A 24,862-nucleotide genomic window follows, 5' to 3' on the forward strand; every position below is an offset into this window, starting at 1 on the left:
TAAATAACTTTTGTTCGAGACATTTGTTTAGACAACGTGTAATTTTACAAGAGAAATTAAGGTGAAAGAGTGGAACGACTTCTGAACGATTTCTGGAGCCTTGCAAACGCTGGAGTTATGTTTATTAACATGTAATCGTTCTGTTGACTAAAAATAGTGATTTTCTCGACTGCTTGTGAAACGATGATTAAAGACAGTAATTTTCTAGATCGCTCGTGTAACGTAATTTCAAGTAAAAGAACCAATCGTAAAATTGATTTGTGCAATTGAATCCAATTAAAGTCTATTTCTGAATGAAGCAACGTATCTTACAATATAATCATAAGTGTCCGATAATTGTGTCCGATATTCTATATAAGTTGTATCCATTTTTGTGAAGCGACGCAACAACCTTAAATTCTGAACAATTTTATTGTGAACAATTATGTTCGTTACGCAACATTTCGTTCTTATTTTTATTTGTAGAACGCATTGGTCGAAGTGCGTGCTGGGAAACTGCTGGGACACCTGCGGTATCGAAATGAATAATCGAAATAAATAACTCGCAGATAAATATAATATATCTTTGCAATCTGAATAATCGTAAATGAAAAAATTGCGTGCCGTCGTTTCAACCGGTTCCGTAAATCTTAGCTCTAATAAGCGAGATCATTAAGGGATCTATTCCGTAGGATAATAGATCGCACTCGGCGCACTCTAAATAAACGCCGGAAGAAAAAAGAGAGAGAGAGAGAGAGAGATCTAATTCCGACTCGAAGTGGCGTATCTCGTAAAAAGCAAATTTATGCAGAGCATCTGTCATCCCGATAGACTTCTGCACTCTATTTGTTACATATTAATTCTCCGGATTCGTTCGCGTCGCTTTTTGCCCGGAACGAGACTGGTTGCGGCCGTTGACATTGATCGATGGTGTCTCCCGGCGGACGCTTCTCGATCTATTTACGCGGCTAAAGATTCTCGCCGGCGAAATCAGTCGAATTGTTTTTATTCGCCGGTAATTGTGCTCACGCGAGCATTCTGGCTCGGAAAGTTACCCAGATAACAGGTTGCCGGACGCTCGTTTCTTCCTCGCTCGCCGTCACCTGTTGTTGTGCCGTGCAGTTTTGCGAATCTATTTCTGCGCTCCTTTCTTTCCCGGCGCATTCGGCACGACCAATCGTCGCGATCACTGTGCCCGCGGAATCACTGCGAACGGCGCCCCGACAAGGATTTTTTCGTTCGCTCGTTCAATTAAAGTTCCATCGCGGATGAAATCGTCACTTCTCCGGGATTACTATTGGGTTGGCAAATAAGTAATTGCCGATTTCAGTTATAGATGTCTCTCACTCCCATTTTTATGATATCCGTAAATGTTATATTATAAAATTATTATTATTATGTTATTTTTTATTATCCGTGAATGTTAGCAGCTGGACAAATTGAATGCAGCGGTCAAGGAAAAGCGACCAGAATTGGTCGATCGTAAAGGTGTCATTTTCCAGCAGGACAATGCTAGGCCGCGCACGTCTTTGTCCGCTCGGCAAAAATTGATGGATATTGGTTGGAAATCGATGTTACTCCCACCATATAGCCCTGATCTCGCGCCTTCGGATTACCGCTTATTTCGATCCCTGGACAACTCCCTTCGTGGTAAAACTTTTAACGATGATGACGCTGTAAAATCTCACTCAACTCAGTTTTTGGCCGAAAAGGATCGGACTTTCTACGAGCGTGGAATTTTCAAGTTGTCAGGGAGATGGCAAAAGGTCATCGAACAAAATGGAAAATACATTACAGATTAAACTTCGTTCCAAGTAAAAAGAAATTTTGTATTTCATTGAACAAATCGGCAATTACTTAGTTGCCAACCCAATAGATTACGTTGCCGACATAAACTCGGAATAACCTGGAAACCGACCTATTATTCTCCAACGATTATTCGCGTTTTATGGACACTGTGTTCAGTTTATTCGATCGTCCGGTGCTTTTCTCGTACGCCGTTTTACTCGTATATTGTTCTACGGTCTCGAAAGAATCGTTTGGCAAATGACGCATAGTTGGCGACGACGATATTCGGACATCTTTTCACGTTAAATCGACCGAACAGGGCGACAAGACTGATCTTTAATTAATAAATAAATACGATGTTTAAGGTTGCACAAATGTTTCACATTTTTTAGAGAAACTTCTCCAATCAAGCATATATTATGATGAAAAATCGTGCGAAGTTCAAATAAACGCGATCTCGTCGTTGTTGCAAAACAATACAAATTAGTCGCGTTTTGAGCTCGATTTTCGAGCAATTCGACCAAATCGCGTGAATTTCAAGATTTTAGACTAAATAGTTTACCAGGCAATGAATAAAAACATTTTAGCAAAAATTCTAATCGGTTAAAGCGGCAGAAACGATAAGAAAATTCGTATTTTGTAACTTTTTGATTTCGACCTAGAAAGAACACTTTAACAATGCGTTTTGAAGATCGCGATAGTTTATATGCACGGTTAAATTTCGATCGAAACGTAAAGATGCAGCGTTTCGATTTTCCTTATTGGCTCGAATGAAAATATCTTCTCGCCGTCGTTTCGCTCGGCCGAGCGTTGCGTAATTATATTTCATTCGGTCGGCTAATTATCGAACAATTATATTCGCAGAGTTTATATATCGTTCTTCGTGCGAAACACGAAATATTCTACGGCCTAAAAATATTCTAAACATCTCGAAATTTCAGAATGTATTTTCGTTTTCACTAAAATCACAATTTAAATAGCCAATGGTCGCCGTTATTTACGCGCGACGAGTACACTCGTCGTGACACAAAGCACAGTAATTTCTCCCTAATTCGCGCTCAGATTGCACCGAGGTCCGCAGTCCGATGATTGCACAATGACAATATGGACAGCAGAATGCAATTTAATTCAGTGCAGTTTTAATTAAATGCAGTAGAAAATTCTCCCTAATTTTCCTTCGACTCGCAAACAAAAATAAACAATTTGGTAAGTGGAAATACAATACAATCGTCAACGATTATATATATTATTTATTAATAATATTAATTTTTATTATTAATATATTTTATTATTAATATTATTGATATTATATATTATTCAACGAGGCTCGAATAATCGTATCTTTTCTTCCCAAATTATGTCAATTTTCGCGCGCAATCTGAGCGCGAATTAGTGAGAAATTTAACTGTAAATTCGGGAGAACTGTACTGCCACTTCTCGATGACGAGTATACTCGTCGCTGGAGCATAATTCTGTCTCCGAGAAATAGGATCGTAGGATCCGATCGAAGGAAGACTTGCGAAGCAGCGCGGTTTGCCGGATGCAACATTGAAATCGTTTTGAAAGAGGAGCCCGATCGCAGAAGAAATCGCGCGTGATCTGCGAGAAGGGATCGCGCGCGGTGCTCCCGAGGCGGGATCGTGGATCAGGAAAAAAATGTATTCATGGGGCAGGTGAGAAGGAGCGGGCCGGGACGGGTCGGGGCGGGCCGGTGGAAGCCGAAGAGAACCATACAAGTGCTTGTAACGGAATTCGTAGCCGGAGGGCCGAGCGCCGCATTCCCTCGGTGTGCCGGCTCTCTCGGGACGAGGCGCACCGGCGCGGCAGCCTCGTGAAAATATTACGAAATCGTGTTCCGATTCGCGGGACAAGCCCGATCGATTCGATCTCTGTCCTCGATACTTCGAACCGCTTCAAACTTGACACAGAAAAACGTATGGTCCCCGCACGAAAACCACCGGACCACCGCGCGCGCGCGCGCGCGTTCTCCTAATTCCTGCTCGTAGAAAAAACAGCGCGAGCGTCAAAAAATCGACGAATTTTCTTTATTCTTCTTAACACTTTATCGACCGCTAGCCTATTTATCGGCTTTTCGATTGCCAATGTTTATCGATCGCTAGCCTATCAATCGGCTTTTCGATTGCCAATGCTTATCGACCGATAGCCTATTAATCGACTTTTAGCTATCGACGGTTTTCGCTTCTTTACTGTTTTGTTAGTAGCTGACTTCCTGTATGCTGACCTCCCCATATCCTTATGAATTATAATTATAATAATTATTATTATTTATTATTTTTTTTATAGGAATAAGCACAACACAATGAATAGCGAAAATTTAGCCGGTACTGGGAGCAAATGCGCGCGCGACTAAGCCAGTCCTTACTGAGTGGCAGCCTCAACCACGACCGGACGATAAAGTGTTAAAATATTCTTCTTGAAATATTCTGCATGGGAATGCGCGAGCCTTTTATTTTGGACAAACATTCGCGGTCCGAACGACAAGGGTTTGCGCGCACGCGCGTTCTCCTAATTTGTCTTAATTCGTAGAAAAAACAGCGCGAGCGTCAAAATCGACGAATTTTCTTTATTCTTCTTAAAATATTCTTCTTGAAATATTCTGCATGGGAATGCGCGAGCCTTTTATTTTGGATAAACATTCGCGGTCCGAATGACAGGGCTTTGCAACTTTTATTTCGTTAAATAAATTGCTCCGAATTTATAGAACATTTCGGGTTATTTCAGGTTGCCGAATCGATCATTATGGTGTCAACAGAGACACGAAAGTGTGTTCGATTGTTACCATAAATTAATGTTATAATAATTCGAAGAGAAGTTGAGAAGTTAATGGAGGAAAAGCGGACATTTTTGCGAAAAAATTGCTCCGAATTTATAAAACGTTTCGGGTTATTTCAGGTTGCCGAATCGATCATTATGGTGTCAACAGAGACACGAAAGAGTGTTCGATTGTTACCATAAATGAATGTTATAATAATTCGAAGAGAAGTTGGGAAGTCAATGGAGGAAAAGCGGACATTTTTGCGAAAAAATTGCTCCGAATTTATAGAACGTTTCGGGTTATTTCAGGTTGCCGAATCGATCATTATGGTGTCAACAGAGACACGAAAGAGTGCTCGATTGTCACCATAAATTAATGTTATAATAGTTCTAGGAGAAGTTGAGAAGCGGACTTTTTTACAAAGTAAATATTGTCTGCATCAATATTTCACTTACCAGATTTTGCCGCGAATGAATAAAATGCGCAGCGATTAAATTTAGCAAATCATTTAAAACAGGGATTTTAGGCGCCGTTTGACTTTTTTCGTTGGTATCGACCCTCGCGTGGGGGTGGTTGCGTCAATTTTGACTCTGACCATTTAAATCGTTCATTTAATTACACAATCGTCGGCGATTAAATCGAATAAATCGATTAAGAATTAAATAGAATAGGAATTAACTCGAATAAGTCTGCAAGAAATATCTTCGAAAATATAGTTTGAAGAATGGCTCGCTGGAATGAAAAGCTCGGCATTGTTGCAAGCATCGTCGACAATACAGTTGTGAAAAATGGTCCGCCGTCCGAGGGTTAAGCAAACTGCTCTAATTTCATTAGTAACATTCGAGGTTGCCGACTGCCAGTCCGGGGTATTAATCTCGAGAAGTCGCGCGACTCGAATCGGTGCTTCCGCGATCGTGTCACCGTAGATCAGGAATCCCGATGTCCTTGTTCCGTCACCGTAGAAGTGTTACGGTGGCAACGATACACATAAACATTTCCCGATCCCTGCAACTATGTTCGCTATTAGTACAGCACATACCGTTAACCGTTCGATCAGAACCAGATTACGGCTGCGCCGCGGTTTTCGCATTCGAAACATCCACGCGTATATCTGCCTGCCATTTCATTCCGGATTTTCTAATCGCTAGACCGTGAATCTTTACGGGTTCGCAGACTATTTTGGTCTTCGCGGATTTACGGAAATCTGTTGGACGCAACGTTTCGGCGCAACGCGCGATACAACCATAAATTCCGTGCTTACCGGCCGTTGCGATTAACAACACTGGAAGATTCAATTTCGTTTTCTCCTAATGGTATTTGTCTGGAGAAATTCTCGCAATAGCGAAGTCATTTAATTCATTCAAATTTATTCGAATAATCCGTCGAATATACTCTTCGAATCAAATTTTAGTTAGGTAATAATACATCGAATAAATTCTTCGAATACAATTTTATTCGTATATTTCCAATAAATTTTTGGGATCAGATTTTATTCGTATGATATATCGATTGAAACCGTAAAATAAAATTTTATTCGGACAATATATCGAATAAATTCCTCGAATAAAATTTTATTCCGACAATATATCGAATAAATTCCTCGAATAAAATTTTATTCGGACAATATATCGATTGAAACCGTGAAATAAAATTGTATTCGGACAATACATTGAATAAATTCCTCGAATAGAATTTTATTCGGACAATATATCGAATAAACTCCTTGAATAAAATTTTATTCGGACGATATATCGAATAAATTCTTCGAATAAAATTTTATTCGAATAATACATGGAATAAATTCCTCGAATAAAATATGCCGAACTCTGACTCATCTCTAAATCCATCGAATGTACTTTCAAGTAAAACAATGAGCACAACATTATCTATTATAGTCCTCGTTATATTTTGCTATAAAGTTCTACCGGTCACATCGAAAATCCCTTTATTACAAGAAAGATTAATCTAAAAATCGCAACGCCGATTACGCGGCAATTAGTGATACAACGTATAAAAAAAGCTCTGAGAAACGGATACAAACGGCGCAAGAGCCGTGGCGCGTCTGCCTCGAGCCGTCAACGCTGGAATCCGAAGCCCCAATTAGCTTCACTTTCCTGGAAATTCAGGCGGCCCGCTAATTGCGCCGCGCATTGTGTTCGCCCGGTAGAGACACGCGTATAATAAAGTATGTAAGTAAGTAAGTAAGTAAGTGAGTAAGTAAGTCATTGGACCGCGAGATACCGCCGCGACCAATCTGATTCTTCCGTGAAACGGGAGCAATTAATATTCATCCGCGAGCGGTTCCGTTGCGAAACGCTCGCTCGAAAAAAAATCACCGGGGCCCGCTCGTAGAAACCGATCGTCTCGTACGCGTCGCGTTCTCACGGGGCTGCTGGGACTGTCCGGGGCTGGTTTCCGCGTGGAATGGTACTTACGGTCCCTGTCTCGTTACCGTAAACGACGGTACTCCCATCGGGAATGCGGCGCGCGCCCGACCGGCGATCGGAGAGCCGACCGCTTCTTTTCTCTTTTTCCGCGCGGATCACGATTCCGCTACCGAAATACGCTCCGCGTGTTCCTTCCTCCAGTCAGCACAGACCGTACGATATCGACGCGCGTAACCTAATCGAGCATTCCGTCCGATTCCTCGGCGTAGACACCGTCGTCGACACGTCTGTCGCGCTTACCGTAATTCAATTTCTCTCCGAGCCGTTCGCCGTGAAACGCGTTCACGGACGTGGCGATCTCCGATACGCTTCATTAGCTCGGGACAATTAATGCCCGACGAGTCCGTTCGATCGCCCGGCATTTTTTTATTTGCCGACAGTGTCGTTTATGGTGATCATTTCCCGGCGATCGGCCGATTTTCCAATAACGGTTTATAGGTTGCTATAACAGGTATTTGAATGTAATTTAATTACGAGCTGCTCGAATGTAATTAAACGAACGCAATTAAAATTGTCTTTATACGAGATACGATAATATCGGGTGAAAACAAAAATGGACCGTGCCATTTATAAACGAGGTGGCCTTGATTTCTCGCGATAAAATATCCTTTTTTTTCTGAAATTCTTTCGGTTGCAAGCAGCAACTGACCGAAAACTGATTAACATTTCTTCGGAATATTTTATCGTTAGGCTTGTCGGAACTGCTCGAAATATTCGTGGTTACTGTTACGTGGACACGCTGTATTTTTTTTTTGCTGTATTGCATTTGCGTCACAAATGAAATAGACCGTATTTGTGCCGATTACGCAACAGCGAAAAGTAAAAGCTCTTATATCGTTCGCTTTAATTGAATCAGAGAGTTGGGCATATTTGATGCGAACGCCGAATAACGTGTAACATTTTATTCGTTGAATTTAATCGATATGCTATTCGAAGGATTTATTCGAATCGTTATTCGATGTATTATTCGGAGAATTTTCGTTCAAATCGTTATTCGAATAAAATTGTATTCGAAGGATTTATTCGAATCGTTATTCGAATAAAATTGTATTCGAGGAATTTATTCGAATCGTTATTCAAGTATAATTTTATTCGAAGAATTTATCTGAAATTTCATTCTATAAAATTGTATTCGAGTCGTTATTGAAAGCAAATTTTATTCAAGGAATTTATTCGAAACATTATTCGAATCAGACTCGTTCGAAGAATTGATTCAAATCGTTATTCGAATAAAATTTTACTCGAAGAATTTATTCGAGACGTTATTCGGATCAAATGTTATTCGTAACGTTATTTGGATCGAATTTTATTTGAAGAATTTATTCAAATCGTTATTCGAATAAAATTTGATTCGATAAGTGTATTCGAAACGTTGTTCGAATAAAATTTTATTCGAGTAACGCGCTACTTTGAATTGTCCAATGTTTCTGCTGGCTATTATTGAATAGTTTTCTTTTATGAGAAATTACTTACAAAGTACTTCTCGAACTCGTAGATAAATAAATAAATAAATGAATAATAATAAAAATAATATAAGAAATAATAAGAAGAAGAAGAAGAGGGAACACTGTCGAGTTTGACATTTAAGCAGAACTTCTTTTCTAAAAAAAGAAGGGAAACCGTGTACGAGCGAGGAGATGATCGTTAGGAACCGTTTCGTTGATCGGGGGCTTCGGAAGAGGAAATTAGCTGGCGATTGTAGACGGTTTGCCCTCGAAGGGAGCCCTCCAACTGCCTGTGCGCCTTGACACCCAAAACTGTACCGCATCCTAATAAATGCAAGGCTCGATTACCGTCGAGTAATCGGTTTGTCAAACAACCGGGACAGCCGAACCTGCTCCGCATCGATAAGCCGCTCGAAACTGACCTACAAGCTTTACAGACACATACACACACATACACACGTGCACACATACACACATATCCAGCCAGAGGCTATAACTTCTCGCCATTCTGGCCACGGTCTAACTCGAACCGACGCATTCTACTTTTAGTGCCGTTCGATCGCCTCTGGATCTCGCCGCTCGATCTTTCCTGGGATGGGTAGAACGCTGCGAATAAGAGAAGATCTACTCGCTTCAAAATGCTGAGCAGCAAGCTACGCCGAATTCAAGGTTTTAGGTGAAGGGTGCTCAGAATTGTTGGACTTTGTTTCGCGGTTCACTCGTCTGTTCGATTTTGGAACATTGTTTTCCCAAGAAATTTTTCGGCGAACTTTGAATTATTCGGATTGTTTTGAATAGATATTCATCTAGATAATTATCCGAGTGAATTCCTTTTAGTCGAATATATTATTCGTCGTAAATTATTCTATCTATTTATTCGAATGATTCTTTAACCGAATGATTATTTATTCGAATGATTCTTTATTCGATCGATTCTTTATTCGAATGAACCTTTACTCAAATGACTCTTTATTCGAATGATTCTCTATTCAAATGACTCTTTAATCAAATGATTCTTTAATCGAACGATTCTTTATTCAAATGATCCCTTATTCGAATGATTCTTTATTCAAATGATTCTTTATTCGAATGGTCGTTTATTCGAATGATTCTTTATTCCAATAATCCTTTATTCAAATGTCTCTTTATTCGAATAATCCTTTATTCAAATGGCTCTTTAATCAAACGATTCTTTAATCGAACTATTCTTTATTCGAATGATCTCTTATTCGAATGATCCTTTATTCGAATTTGCATGCAAAACGATAATTAATTAACTTCTTAATAATGTCAACGAGCCGCAAATAATACAATAACTTTTTTAAATTCTCTAAATCTTTTTTAGTATTTTGAGACTGATCTACTCATTCTTGTCATAAAGAAATACGTTAGCCAAAATTTGTTTTAATGTCCTGCACCGTCGAAAGAGGAATGTTGGATTGAACGAAGGTTTTGCTTCCCATTTAAATACTGCTTTGCTTGAAATTGTACCTATCCAAGGATCTTTGCGATTCTGCCAGCGCGGCACTATGGAATGGGAATCTTAATCACGATCCACGGCTCGACCTTCTCGATTTAAACAGTCGGCGGGAGAATCTGGGCGCGAACCTCTCTCGGTATTCTAATGGTTCAACGACATTCGAAACTATGTATTTTGTCCGCGAACTCAAGGCTCCCGTCCATATTTATTTTAATTTATTTTATTCATTCGTTTAGAGTAAAGCGGTTCTTTCGATTTTTCTAAAGAAATTCAACATAATAATAACAATTTAAACATTTATTATATTTATTATTATAATATTATATTATATATACATTATATATTATATATTATATATTATATATTATATATTATATATACATTATATATTATATATTATATATTATATATTATATATTATATATTATATATTATATATTATATATTATTATATAATATTATTTGAACCCGTTACAATTACTTAGAATGATTAAGATGATTAAAATGATTAAATACAATTTTTAAATGATATTATATCTCCAACTTGATCATGCTAGGATGTGACAACAATTTAAACATTTATTATATTTATTATTGTCACATCCTCGCATGAACAAGTTGGAGATATAATATCATTTAAAAATTTTATTTAATCATTTTAATCGTTTTAATCATTCTAAGTAATTATAACGGGTTCAAACATATTTTTTTCGCTCATTGCCTAGACTAACGTGTCGCTAAAATTCGGTCGAATTAAAAAAAGAAATTATATCGCATTAAAAGGTGTGTACGAAAATGATCGTTGCACATTGCATTGCCATTTTGACGGCGTCTTATGCATAGAGCGCGGTGCGCGGTATGTATGTACCGCGTTTAGGGACGTAATCGTGGTACAGCGAGGCGATTAGGCACGCGGAAAGAGACGGGGGCACACGAGGTATTTTAATGGGCGGGGACGAGGACGGAGGCGGACGCCCTTATTCGGAAGTATCGAGCGTTCCGCGCGGAAATGTTTACACTCGCCTAAGTGGCGGCTTCGGGCCTTATGGAATCCGACGTTTTCCCAGCGGTCTGCGACGCCACAATGCGCCGCTCCGCGCCGCGCCGCGCCGGTGTTATGTAACCGAGCCCGTTCTCCGTCACGCCTCACGGATTTTGACAGCGTGTTCCATTCATTATTTTCAATCTCGGCGCGTTCATCTCGGCTTGAAAAACCCCACTAAATTTCGCGGCGCCCCGCTCTCTAGCGGCGCGCGCGCGTGCGCTCGCGCGCGCACGTCCCGTCACGCGAGCATTAACCCTTTCCTCGTTAAAACCGATTCTGAACGTTCTAACCAAGCAACGAACTCATAATATTCGACTGTTCGTTGCTCGTTCCGAGAATTTCGTCGATGTGTGATCACCGACGAAGCAGAATTTAACCGTTAATTGCTACGGGTTCGCGAATGGACTGCGGATTTTACGGACTTTTGATCAAAATCTGTTTGTAAATCTGTTAAAAAATCTGATAAAATTTTTTTTCGTCATAAACGAAATTGTAAATACGCGAGAGGGATTTGATTTTTATATTATGCGCAATTGATTGAAATTGTTAAAAGAGCAAAGACATTTTCGCCTGTCTTTTACAAGCAAGTTCTTTACAATTTTTATTTTACACGAATATCCGCATTCTAGTCACGAATGATCCAGAATTGCATTTCTGTCTCATTTTCCAGTTCGACGTTTAACTCACCGTGTTTTATTTCTCACGTTCTTTCACACGCTATTTTACACGCATTTTTACGCGCCATTTTACGCGCCATTTTAAACGCCAGTCTAGACACGATTTTCTACGCTATTATTTTATGCACTGTAAAAAAATAAAACATCGATTTAGCATTCATCTACGATTAGACCGTCGCGTTTTATTTATTATTTTCGCACTTTTTATTTCGTGCCATTTTACCGCCGATTATTTCTTCTTTTTTTAAATCATCGTACCGGTCAAGGTTATTTCAACTGCCGCAGCGAAATCGCGAAAATCTCGCTGCGAGAAATTCGTCGATAAACGGATGTTGTCCAAAAGCGGATGTTGTAACAGAAATCGTACGAAGTTCGAGTTAATCGAATATTCTCATGGTTACGCAACGACGCCGCGTTCGGACGCCGCGTGCGCCGTTAATTTCGAATAATTCCGAGCAGCCACGTTTTTGGTGAGCAGGGTAACGCTTCCTCCATTTTTGTTTCGTTCGTGGATCCAGCGATTACGATCTCGCCGAGGTATTCGAGGAACTCGATGATGATCCGAATGGGACACCGGTGCCATTTTTACGGTTCGGGCACCGGGCGTCCTCGAAATTTCGTTGCCGATCGGACAGACACGTTCTAATACCTCTCCGGCCGAACACGTTTTCTATTTTTACGTTCGTAAAAAATCTGCCAGCTGCCGCGTGCAGTCGACCTCTCGCTTGCATCGCGGCTACATTGTCTGTCCTTTCAGCAGAAACGGGTTACTCTCGGAGAACATCGAAAGTGACGCGCACGACGCTTTCGAGCGAGCGTCGAGAGAAATGACTATTTCCTATCCCCGACACTCGATCTTCCTAACGAGAATTGAATTTCCTTTTTCCTCGTGATTAATTATTAAGGATAGAGCCACCGAGCGGCGAGCAGCGTGCCAGCGAAACGGGTCAAGACGAAGCGCGGCACCTTCTCTCGTCGACATTCGATCCCCGAGGTTAGCCAGCAGACTTTCAACGAAAACGAAATCCGTTTCTTCGAACTGGCAACGGGACCAGCGCTTTCCTTCTAAATTCTTAAGGATATCGGATATATAATTCGTTGAATTCGCTGCGGCAGCGAGCGAGTCAACCCTTTGGGGCGCGAAGGGATTAGAAATGGGACCTCGAAATACAGTTATGTCTCTCTAATTGACGCTCGGATTGTCGACAAAAATGGACAATTTGGGAAGAGGAGATACGATTATTCGAGCCTTGCGGTTTATTTTTATAGTTATAAATTGTCCACAATTATGAAAACGAGCCGCAAGGCTCGAATAATCGAATCTCCTCTTTCCAAATTGTCCATTTTTGTGGATAATCTGGGCGTCAGTAAGGGAGACATTACTGTATGGAGACTATTGACACTGTCGGGACCACGGGACTATTTCAGTCCCGTCCTATAACAACAAATTGGATTGAATTATTATTACTTTTTTGTTAGTATATTATTATATTTTTATATTATTTTATATTAACATCAGATTGTTTTTTAATTCATATCGTAAAGACACATTCATGAGTCATTTATTCAATTGATATGTTATATTTACTTACTTATATGTTGTAACATATAAGTAACATATTGTAATAACACTTGTTAAAAATCAATTCGTTGAATTCGCTGTGGCAGCAAGCGAGTCAACCCTTTGGGGCGCGAAGGGATTAAAAATGGGACCTCGAAATATGGGAACTATTCACACTATCGGAATTACAGGACTATTTGAGTCCCATCCTATGACAACAAATTGAATTGAATTATTATTATCTCTTCCTTTTTACATTATTTCATATTAACACCAGATTGTTTTAATTTACCATTATTCATATCGTGAAGACACATTCACGAGTTATTTATTCAATTTATATGTTACTTACTTGCTCATATGTTACGATAACACTTGTTAAAAATCAGAATAAACGTCTCATTGTTACTTTTCTAAACCAACATAAATCTAGTAAATCCGTAAATCTAGTGTTAATAAAAATATACCAATTTTGTTTAATTAACACGTTCCGTGCCGAGCTTTTTTTACTCGAATCTTCACACTTTGATATTTTACTAAAACTTGATGTATTACGTGCAATTATTAATTCTCGTACACATAACAACGTAACAAAAACTTATCAACGCCCATTCTTGCGGTGGAAATTGATTCTTCGGTTCTAAATTTCTTGTAAACAATTTGTTCAGTTCACTAAGTAAACATGCAAGCGTGTACCATCGATGGTACACGTGGCACGGAACGTGTTAAGAACGCGACAAAATCTCCGCGCAACGCGGGTCTGTCTTATTTTCTGTGAAAATCCTGTGCCCCGACGAGCGAACAGGTTCGGCGAAATTGATCCCAAGGGAAGAGAAGGCCGCGCGCGGAGCGTTGTTCCGGTTAATTCGCAACGCTTCGGATACTGCGGAGAGCGCGTCCGCCGACCCAGGAAAGTACCTTGGAGATGCGGTTCTCGAAAGGAAGAGTCCAGGCGGATAGGGAGGCGTCGTATTATGCCGCGGCAACTTTTTATTTCACTCGCGGAATTAATATTTGACGCGCTTTCGCAAGGACGGCGCGGCGCGCGCTCGCTCGCGCGAGCCTAGAAACCGCCCGTGCGCGCACACGGAAGCGTTGTGTAACGGAGCGCCGAGCGGACTCGACGAAACGGACATGCTCTGTGTTCTCCACCTTTTGTCCCTATGTTTCTCACCGAAAGTCGAACAATTATTGCCCTCAGTGTTCCCGTTTGTTCACCGTTTTTGTCCCCGTTAATTTCCTGTCGTTCGAAAACAGAACGTCGACTGGCGCTGAAATACGTTGGTGCTCGAGCCAGAGTTTTATTCGATATATATAATATAATTGTCATTTATATAAAATTATATTCCGATAAATTGTTATATATATATATATATATATATATATATATATCGAATAAAAATCCGATCGAATAGAAATTTATGTAGGTAACAATTTATCGGAATAAAAATTTATGCAGGTAACAATTTATCGGAATATAATTTTATATAAATGACAATTGAACAGAATGAAAATTTATATAGGTAACAATTTAACAGGCTAACAATTTATATTGGTAACAATTTATCGGAATAAAAATTTATGCAGGTAACAATTTATCGGAATATAATTTTATATAAATGACAATTGAACAGAATGAAAATTTATATAGGTAACAATTTAACAGGCTAACAATTTATATTGGTAACAATTTATCGGAATACAAATTTGTATAGATAACGATTTATCGGAATAAAGGTTTATACGAATAACGATTTATCAGAATGAAAATTTATGCAGATAACAATTTATCGGAACATATGTTTTTATATTTAACGGAATAAAAATTTATATAGGTAATAATTTATCGGAATAAAAATTTGTATGAATAGCAATTTATCAGAATACAGTTTTATAAAGGTAACAATTTAGCAGAATACAATTTTATATAGGTAACAATTTATCAGAATAAAAATTATATAGTTAACAATTTATTAGAATCAGATTATATTCGAATAAGACTTAATTCCAACCAAAAATCATTCGGGCAAAGAATTCATTCGACTAAGAATTTATTCGTACAGAAATCTGAAGTATCTTTTTCATAGTTATCGATTCATTTCCTCCATATTCCTTTCCATAACTTTTTTGAAACGTTGCAGCTGAAAGATTGTTACGTTGGATAGACTGATAATTGATGCATAAATAAATAAACTTTTACGACTGCAGAAAAAGACACTTATCATTCAAATAATTTTAGAATCTCGATTCGAACGAAGTCGAACTTAATTCGACTAAATTATCCGCGATTATTCATACCTGCCATCAATTATTTCAGTCATTCATAAAGAATTGTTCGTCATAAATTATTGAATCTATTTATTCGAATTTCAAGAATAACTTACAAAGAATAACGAACAATCGTGAATCGATTAAAATATTCGACCAAAAGAATGCATTCGAGCGATTACCTTAAACAAACATTGAATAATGCCCGAGTCCGATTCAAGCTGTTACAACTTCCCCAGAAAAAACCTCTCGGCGATTCACCTGGGCTCGTTTCAAACCGTGAATTCTCTACTTTCGCAGTAATTAGCGTACACTTTCATACCGTAGCAGTAACAATCGAAATACCAGCAATTTAGCCATCGATTCAACGAGATCTCGCCGGCCGAGTTTTCGCTCGACGAGGATCGGGAATTACAGTAATGTCTCCCTTACTGACGCTCAGATTGTCCACAAAAATGGACAATTCGGGAAGAGGAGATACGATTATCCTCGGCTCGTTTTTATAATTGTTGACAATTTATAACTATAAAAACAAGCCGCAAGGCTCGAATAATCGTATCTCCTCTTTCCAAATTGTCCAGTTTCGTGGACAATCCGGGCGTCTCAATTAGAGAGACATTACTGTATTCTCATTAACACTAAACAGCTACCGCGGTCAAAGTGACCTCTTTCTTATTTTGCAATTCTGCAAAGTTCCGAGACTCTTTCGTGGAAAACGCTTGAATAGGTTATACAGGGTGTCCGGAAAATGTCTCGCAATCCGGAAATGGGAGGTTTCTGAGGTCATCTGAAGCAACTTTTTCCTTTGCGAAAATGTTCTCCGAGGCTTCGTTTACGAGATATTAACGAAAAACACTGGCCAATAAGAGGCGAGCTCGGCGGCCGCGCGGCGGCCCAGCCAACGAGTGCACGGAGTCCAGTTCCGCTCATTGGCTCGGCCGTCACGCGCCAAATGATCTCGCCTCTGATTGGTCACTGTTTTTCGTTAATAACTCGTAAACGAAGCCGCGGATCGCGTTTTCGCTAAGGAAAAAGTTGCTTCAAATGACCTCTGGAATCCCCTACTTTCGGATTGCGAGACATTTTTTGGACACGCTGTATTATTGGAGCAAGTTTTATAATAAAAACTTTACAAATTCTAAATAAATTCGGTCTTCTCACTTTTCTGTAGCAGTACACGCCAGTTAGTATTACTGCTTGGTAGGTTTAGCGTTAAAAGCAATCGTAGCAGTCGTTGGAGCGTTAACCAGCGATAGCAGGGAAGGTATCGGCGCGTGCTCGATGATTTGTCGATGGACGGTCGCTTCCTAGGCCGCGGTGGCTCGTTGACTTTCACGGGGATCGGGCGTAATTACGCATGCATCGGCTCGGAATACCTCGGAGCTAGAAAATGACGGTGTCCGCGGCGCGGATAAAAACCGCGAAATGCCATCGGCTAAGCTTTCAAAGGCCCCGGTGATCGCGCCCGCGCGCGCGCGCGCGACACGTCGAAAACTGGTTTCGCGAGAGATTTCTTGCCGATCGAAGGAAATCGTGGCCGTCTTTGTGCCGCTCGGCTATCGGCGGCCCGCCACGTTGCCGGAGTCAGAGGCTGCCGGGACCAATTTGGAAAATTGTCCGGGAAGAGAAACTTCGGAAATTTCTGTCCGCGAACGATTCCTCTGTTTCCGATCGCGACCGGTTTCGCGACCGCGGACCGATCGGCTCCGAGCTAGCAACAACGGTTTCTAATGGGTCCCCCCCCCCCGCCCCGATGTAATGTCAGCATGACGTTCGTCGAAGCCGTAGAGCCGCGTCCCGTTAAACCGATTACAAGGATGTTCCTTCGATAGCAAGGTGGCAGACCGAGAAAAGCTCTTGCGTGTCCGGTTGGATAATAATGCCGCATCTTTTCCGATACTCGCGCCCGCGCGCGCGGAATGTCTCTCTAATTGACGCGGAGATTGTCCACGAAATCGGACAATTTGGGAAGAGTAGATACGATTGTTCGAGCCTTGTAACTCATTTTTTTATAGTTGTTGACAATTCGTAACTGTAAAACGAGGCGCGAGACTCAAATTAATCGTATCTCCTCTTCCCAGATTGTCCATTTTTCTGCGCAATCTAAGCGTCAATAAGAGAGACATTACTGTACATATTAGCCGTTTATTTTGAGTGGCATAAGTCACTTTTTCAAAAAATCGAGTTAATGGTAACACTAATTACAATTGAACGGTATCTTTTCATTGAAAAAGAAAAAAGTGACTTATGCCACTTTCAAAATAAACGGCTCATATGTACAGTAATGTCTCTCTAATTGACGCTCGGATTGTCTACGAAAGTGGACGATTTTGGAAGAGAAGATACGATTGTTCGAGCCTTGTAACTCATTTTCTTATAGTTGTTGACAATTCGTAACTGTAAAACGAGGCGCGAGACTCAAATTAATCGTATCTCCTCTTCCCAGATTGTCCATTTTTCTGCGCAATCTAAGCGTCAATAAGAGAGACATTACTGTACGCACAGCCATTTATTTTGAGTGGCATAAGTCACTTTTTCAAAAAATCGAGTTAATGGTAACACTAATTACAATTGAACGGTATCTTTTCATTTAAAAAAAAAAGTGACTTATGCCACTTTCAAAATAAACGGCTCATATGTACAGTAATGTCTCTCTAATTGACGCTCGGATTGTCTACGAAAGTGGACGATTTTGGAAGAGAAGATACGATTGTTCGAGCCTTGTGACTCGTTTTTTATGGCTATCGATTGTCAACGACTATAAAGACGAGTTGCGAGGTTCGAACAATCGCGTCTCCTTTTCCCAAACTGTTCATTTCTGTGCATAATCTGAGCGTCAGTAAGGGAGCGTCATGTCTCCCATACTGACGCTCAGATTGTCCACGAAATTGGACAATTTGGGGAGAAGGAGATACGATTGTTCGAGCCTTGCAACTTGCTTTTTTTATAGTTGTTGACAATTCGTAACTGTAAAACGAGGCGCGAGACTCAAAAAATCCTCGTTACGTACACGATTGCTATGAAAATCTTATCGTCGGTATCGCAGATATTAAATGTTTTTTTAAAAAACCGGATTTTTTCCAAATTAACAGTTTTATCATCACGCCAATGAGCTCGAAAATTGTATAACATTAAATCGATACACTTTTAGGCGCGAGACTCAAAAAATCCTCGTTACGTACACGATTGCTATGAAAATCTTATCGTCGGTATCGCAGATATTAGATGTTTTTTTAAAAAACCGGATTTTTTCCAAATTAACAGTTTTATCATCACGCCAATGAGCTCGAAAATTGTATAACATTAAATCGATACACTTTTAAAGCAGACTAAAATTGTAAAGTTTTATTTCATATTGCTTATATATTGCTTTCATACTACAGTAAGTTCTCCCTATTTGACGCTGAGATTGTGCACAAAAATGAACAATTTGGGAAGAGAAGATACGATTGTTCGAACATTGCACCTCGTTTGAATAATTGTTGGCAATCAATCGGTAACTATAAAAACAAGCTACGAAGCTCGAATAATCGTATCTCCTCTTCCCAGATTGTCCATTTTTCTGCGCAATCTAAGCGTCAATAAGGGAGACATTACTGTGAAGGGGGAATAAAAGAGATTCCCTAGTCGCTGATTTCTTACGCGATACTCGGCATTCGCGCCTCGCAGGATCGCACGAAATAAAGCATCGGATTTAGATTTAGATTAAGAGATAATAGAGCGTTAGCGATTAGAGCGTACGCGTCGAATCCCGCGTTCGCGACGCGGTATCACCGACACAACAGAGCCTCTCCGAACCGACCTAATCTACTTAAGCTACTTAAGCGACCCGTTACACCTGTTAAGTTGACATTCGTCCGGCTGGTAAACAGCGTTTACCTTGCCGCATGCGACACCACATCCTCCGATTGTGGACGGCGCACGAGCTACGCGCCATGCGAACGTCAATTTATACGGCCGATTTAACAGGAGATGATGATAGACCAATGACAGATCAATGACGGACCAATGACAGATTTGAAAATTCATTTTCACGCTGACTTGGACGTTGTATGCTCTGGACTTGTATTATCGATCCGTGGAACGCGTGAATGTGTCGCGTTGTTGCAAAAGTATTTTTGGTTTGTTTTGGAAGATCGAAATTATTTTTGCGACGACCGTATAGTATGACATCAATAAATAAGCAATGTGTAATAAGACTTTACAATTTTAGTCTGCTTTAAAAGTGTATCGATTTAATTTAATATATATTATTTATTTAACTTAATTTACACAATTTTCGAGCTTATTGGCATGGCGGTGAAACTGTTAATTTGGGGAGAAAATCCGGTTTTTTTAAAATATATTTAATATTTGCGATACCGACAATAAGATTTTCATAGCAATCGCGTACGTAACGAGGATTTTTTGGATTTCACGGAAAGAAAAGAATTAAATGTTTAAAAAGGTATTAGTATCTTTCCAGCGCATACTATGCTAATGTTAGTACCTTATAGGCACTAATACGATTTATTTTTATCGCTACGTAAGTACGTTCAAACGCAAATCACTATATATGTACTGCTATGCAGCAGTGGTTCGTGTCGATTATGTCACTCGACGCTTTTATGCAACCATATTTCCTATCCGTTCAGTAAATAACTAAGTACAGTCAATTCTCCCCGATTTTCCAATCAGCTTGCAAACAACAATGCTACAATTTCAGAGATTTTTGTAGTCGCCGATTGTCAACAATTATAAAAACGATTCCGAAATCGTCCATCTTCGTTTGCAAGCTGAAGCAAAAAATTAGAGAGAATTTACTGTAATTCGAAATTAATAATTTGTCTGAAAACGGAGTCGATCGACTCGCTCCATTTGTTAACACTGGATTTACGGAGCACAAAACGCAGCTGTTTTATATAATTTTACAAAAGTAACAATAAGACATTTATACCGATTTTTAGCAAGTGTCATTGTAACATTTGCCGCGAGTTACGATATGAATAATCGTAAATTAGAAAATTAGTGACCCGCCATTTTGATGGGTTCTGTAAATCTAGTGTTGATCGTTAATATAAATCTATGATCTATATAAGTATCTATATAAAAATCTATAGTGTTGATCGTCAATATAAATCTATGATCTATACAATAAATCTATATAAATATCTGTATAAAAATCTATAGTGTTGCTCGTCAATATAAATCTATGATCTATATAAATCTACGATCTATATAGATCTATATAAATATCTATATAAAAATCTATAGTGTTGATCGTCAATATAAATCTATGATCTATATAAATCTATATAAATAACTGTATAAAAATCTATAGTGTTGATCGTCAATATAAATCTACGATCTATATAGATCTATATAAATATCTATATAAAAATCTATAATGTTGATCGTCAATATAAATCTATGATCTATACAATAAATCTATATAAATATCTATATAAAAATCGATAATGTTGATCGTCAATATAGATCTACGATCTATACATAAATCTATATAAATATCTATATATAAAAATCTATAATGTTGATCGTGAATATAAATCTATGATCTATATAAATCTATATAGATCTAAATAAATATCTATATAAATATTACAAAAATCTATAGTGTTGATCGTCGATATAAATCTATGCTCTTCGTCGTTCGGTCTGACCCAGTCGGCCTAATCTACTTAATCTATCCACTCTGTCCGTCTACGTTCGTCGTCAACTGCCCTTAGCTGGAACAATGTGATCGTCGATTTACCACCCCGTTCTATCTGCGAAATTGACGTACGTCCGACTATTAAGCTTCGAGCGGTGTGACCGAACATCTTACAGTTTGTTTCGCAGTCCGATAAGACGAATCGACGTACGCCATCGGTCGAAGGTTAAGCAAGTGTTTACTTTCGCACCTGCTACACAACGACCCCCGCATTTCCAGCGTCTAGCCGCGATACGTCTAAAAGAAAGTTTCGTCGATCCTGAAATCGATCCCGGCCTACTCGACCAACCCGCTTCGCTCGCTAATCGTCAATATCCGTCTACGATCTGCCTAAAATAGTATTCTCGGAAGTCGCAATCGTGCAGGCTGACCTAGTCGGCTTAATCTACTTAATTTCACCACTCCATCCGCTAGACCGGCATCCGTCGTTTGCTAGACTGCGCATTCTTATGCAAAATAAGGATTGTCTTTATTAATTACAGGACGTAGAAATTTTATGTAGACATTTCGTTGCTTGCTAACCATTCTGATGAGCAGACAGCGGTGTAATAATATTTTTAGATTGTATAATTATCTCTTTGCGCTCCGAATTTTTCTGATATACTAATAATAATAATATGATGATAATAATAAAATAAGTAATAATAATATAATATAATAATAGTAATATATTATATTACTATTACTATTGTATATATTATATTACTATATAATATTAGTAATATAATATATTACTATTATTAGTAGTAATATAATATGTTACTCTCTCTCTCTCTCTCTCTCTCTCTCTCTCTCTCTCTCTCTACTAATAATATTATATTATTATTATATTATATTACTAGCAATAATAGTAATATATTATGTTACTATTATTATATAGTAATATAATATATTACTATTATTAGTAGTAATATAATATATTACTATTATTGCTAGTAATATAATATAATAATAATATAATAATATAATACACACAATAAAAAAATATATAAATATATATATGTATATTATTATATTATTATTTTTAATTATACTGCCGTGAAATGTTACAGGAATGAATAAATTACAGATCTCGCGATCTCGTTTGCGCATTTTCCGCGATCATCTTACGCTATTAATAATTCAGTATCGCCGTATCGGCGACGTCGGAGTGCAAAGTGACATTTTTCCCCACTTCGCATTTGGTGTATTCGTTTTTGTCGTATATGCGCAAGACACGCTAGTCTAGTCGTCGCCCTTACTTGGAACAACTTCATCGTTGATCTGCGATTTCCCTACAACTGGCTACAAGTTTCCTCATTCCTGTTCGTTCGACGCACACTTTCATCGAATTAAAACCCGACCTAGTCCACATAGTCCACCTTCTCCCGCTCTACTTGTTTATAATCAGCTGATCAACGAACAATAGAGTTGGCAGAGCCGGTTACCGTATTTTACTTCGCTTTATTATAACTCGTCGAGTAAGACATATTGAATTTTTCATATTAAACGATGCAGTGTCTGTTATTCGATGGATACAGAGCTAATTATGCCCGTAAATCAGGGCTGGGAGAAATCGATTATTTGATACAATGAATGGAATATAAATATCTTTATCTGTGGAAGTAGCGTTTCGAATATATTATATAGTATATATTATTATATCATTATTATAATATTTGAAATAGCAAAGTGATTATAAATATTTTTTTATCTTCTACAAAAGTAATGCAAAATTTGGCGGATAAACTTTCTTTTTCAAATAGTAGTCACATGTGAAATATATGTATAAATATATACATTTGAAATATATTTCATGTAACACAGTGATTATAAATATTTTTACTTCCTCGGAATTTGTTAGATAAACTTTTATTTTCAAATAGTAGATACATATGAAAATAGCATTTGAAATATATTTCATATATAGTTGATAGACTATAAATATTTCTGTCTTCTGACGTGCTACAGAATTTGCAAAACAAACCTTTTTCCAATCAACAAATAGACCATAAATATTTCTATCTTCTCAAGTAATACAAAATTCGCCACGCAAACCACTTATGAAATAGTAATTACATATAAAAATATCATTTCGAACAATAAATAGACCATGAATACTCCTATCTTCTCAAGTAATACAAAATTCGCCACGCAAACCGCTTATGAAATAGTAATTACATAAGTAATTTACATAAATTTAGTAAATTTATATAAAAGCAGCATTTCGAACACCTTCCAAAAGAAAACGTATATTCTCCAAATTCCGTATTACACAAGAAGAAAATAAAAGTATTCGCAATCGATCAACTGTTTCAAAAGTCTATTTCTATTTATCTCTATCTCTATCTATTTCAGCCCGAAACAAATCAAAGCCACAGAGCAATTGACCACACTAACCGGCTTCGCCACCCTATTATTTATCCTCTCGCAGGATCCGACCTCGCCCCGACCCGAACCCGACCACGCGATTCACCTGCTCCACCTGTCGATACACGTATACATTCCGCGCCTTGCAAACCGATCCTCCGTGTGCGAAACAGCTTCTAGACCGGCGATTCTAAAATCCGTGTCGGCCGGTTCTCCAGGAAACCGTTCGCGGTCCCTTGGTCCCCGACGAGGTCCGGGAAACTTCCCGCGCCACTTCCCACGCCGATTACCGGTACTTACCATTCATTCGCCACTCGTTTTCATCGTCCGGAAGAGCGCACGGGGACCGGTCTTTCTCCTGCGTCCCGGTGGGCACGTATCCCAGCGGTGGTCCGCTCTGCCCACGTGACGCCGATTACTCTCGGTCCTCCCAGGTTGTCGCGGCTGGACGTCCGCGCACCTACGGGGCACCTACGGGCACCTACGGGGCACCTACGGGGCACCTACGGGTACCGTTAAAGCCTCTCGGGCGGCCTGGGTGCCGCGATCACCGCGATCCAACTGCGGAAAAGCTCGGACGTCGCGGTTTTTCGGTGGGGAATCGGGCGCGGGACCGGAGCGGGACCGGAGCGGGGCCGGAGCTGGGAGTCTATCGGGGGCCGAGGATCGCGAGGCGACGACACGGAACCGACACGGGGCTACGAAGTGCGTGGCGATCGAGCACAGTCACGTGGCCAGCACACGCGGAAATCGATGGTTCGACGTGCATTCGGGACAACGCGCCGTGCCGGACTGGCTCGCCAGTAGGCTGACTTTCTTCCACGCCGCGCCGCGGATCGCCCCTTTGATTACAAACACCGTGCCCTGTCTCTCTCCACCTTTCACCGCCTCTCTATCCCGCCTGCTCGCGGCCTCTCCCTCTCTCCTTCGCGCCGCGCTTCTCTCTCCTCCTCGCGCCCTCTGTCTCTCCCTGTCTCTCCCTCTTCCTCTCTCTCTTCCTCTCTCTCTCTCTCCCTCTTCCTCTCTCTCCCTCTCTCTCTCCCTCTCTGTCTCTCTCTCTTCCTCTCTCTTCGTCTCTCTCTTTCTCTCTCTCTCTCTCTCTCTCTCTCTCTCTCTCTCTTCCTCACGCTCCGTGCGCGGCCGTCCCCCATTCGCTTCAACCTCCTTCGTCCATCCGCTCGCGCCCCGCGCTCCGCTCGATGCCCATTCGATTCCGTGCCCGTACGAATCGAGTATCCCTCGAATTTGGTCACGCGAATCGAATATCCGCGCGCGAGCGAGCACGCTCGTTCGCCGAGAGAGCCCGCGCGAGCCACGGTGTCATTGAAAGTGACTGA

The 24,862-nt window shown here is 39.8% G+C and overlaps 1 protein-coding gene across 2 annotated transcripts in view; it reads right to left on the reverse strand.

Moving 5' to 3' along the window:
* Positions 1 to 24,332, reverse strand: part of bbg (PDZ domain-containing protein big bang) — a 157,676-nt gene extending 133,344 nt beyond the window's left edge. The window contains exon 1 of one of the 2 annotated variants that reach the window (XM_033478369.2): positions 23,826 to 24,332. In XM_033478369.2, the coding sequence (XP_033334260.2) occupies positions 23,826 to 23,828 (3 nt within the window). In that variant the 5' untranslated portion in view covers positions 23,829 to 24,332. Of the gene's footprint in view, positions 1 to 6,978; positions 7,084 to 23,825 lie in introns of those variants that run through there. The other variant, XM_033478370.2, reaches the window with a different exon arrangement.
* Between the last annotated feature and the right edge of the window lie 530 nt (positions 24,333 to 24,862).

This window comes from Megalopta genalis, chromosome 3 (genome assembly GCF_051020955.1).
Source record: "Megalopta genalis isolate 19385.01 chromosome 3, iyMegGena1_principal, whole genome shotgun sequence".
NCBI classification, from domain to species: Eukaryota; Metazoa; Arthropoda; class Insecta; order Hymenoptera; family Halictidae; genus Megalopta; species Megalopta genalis.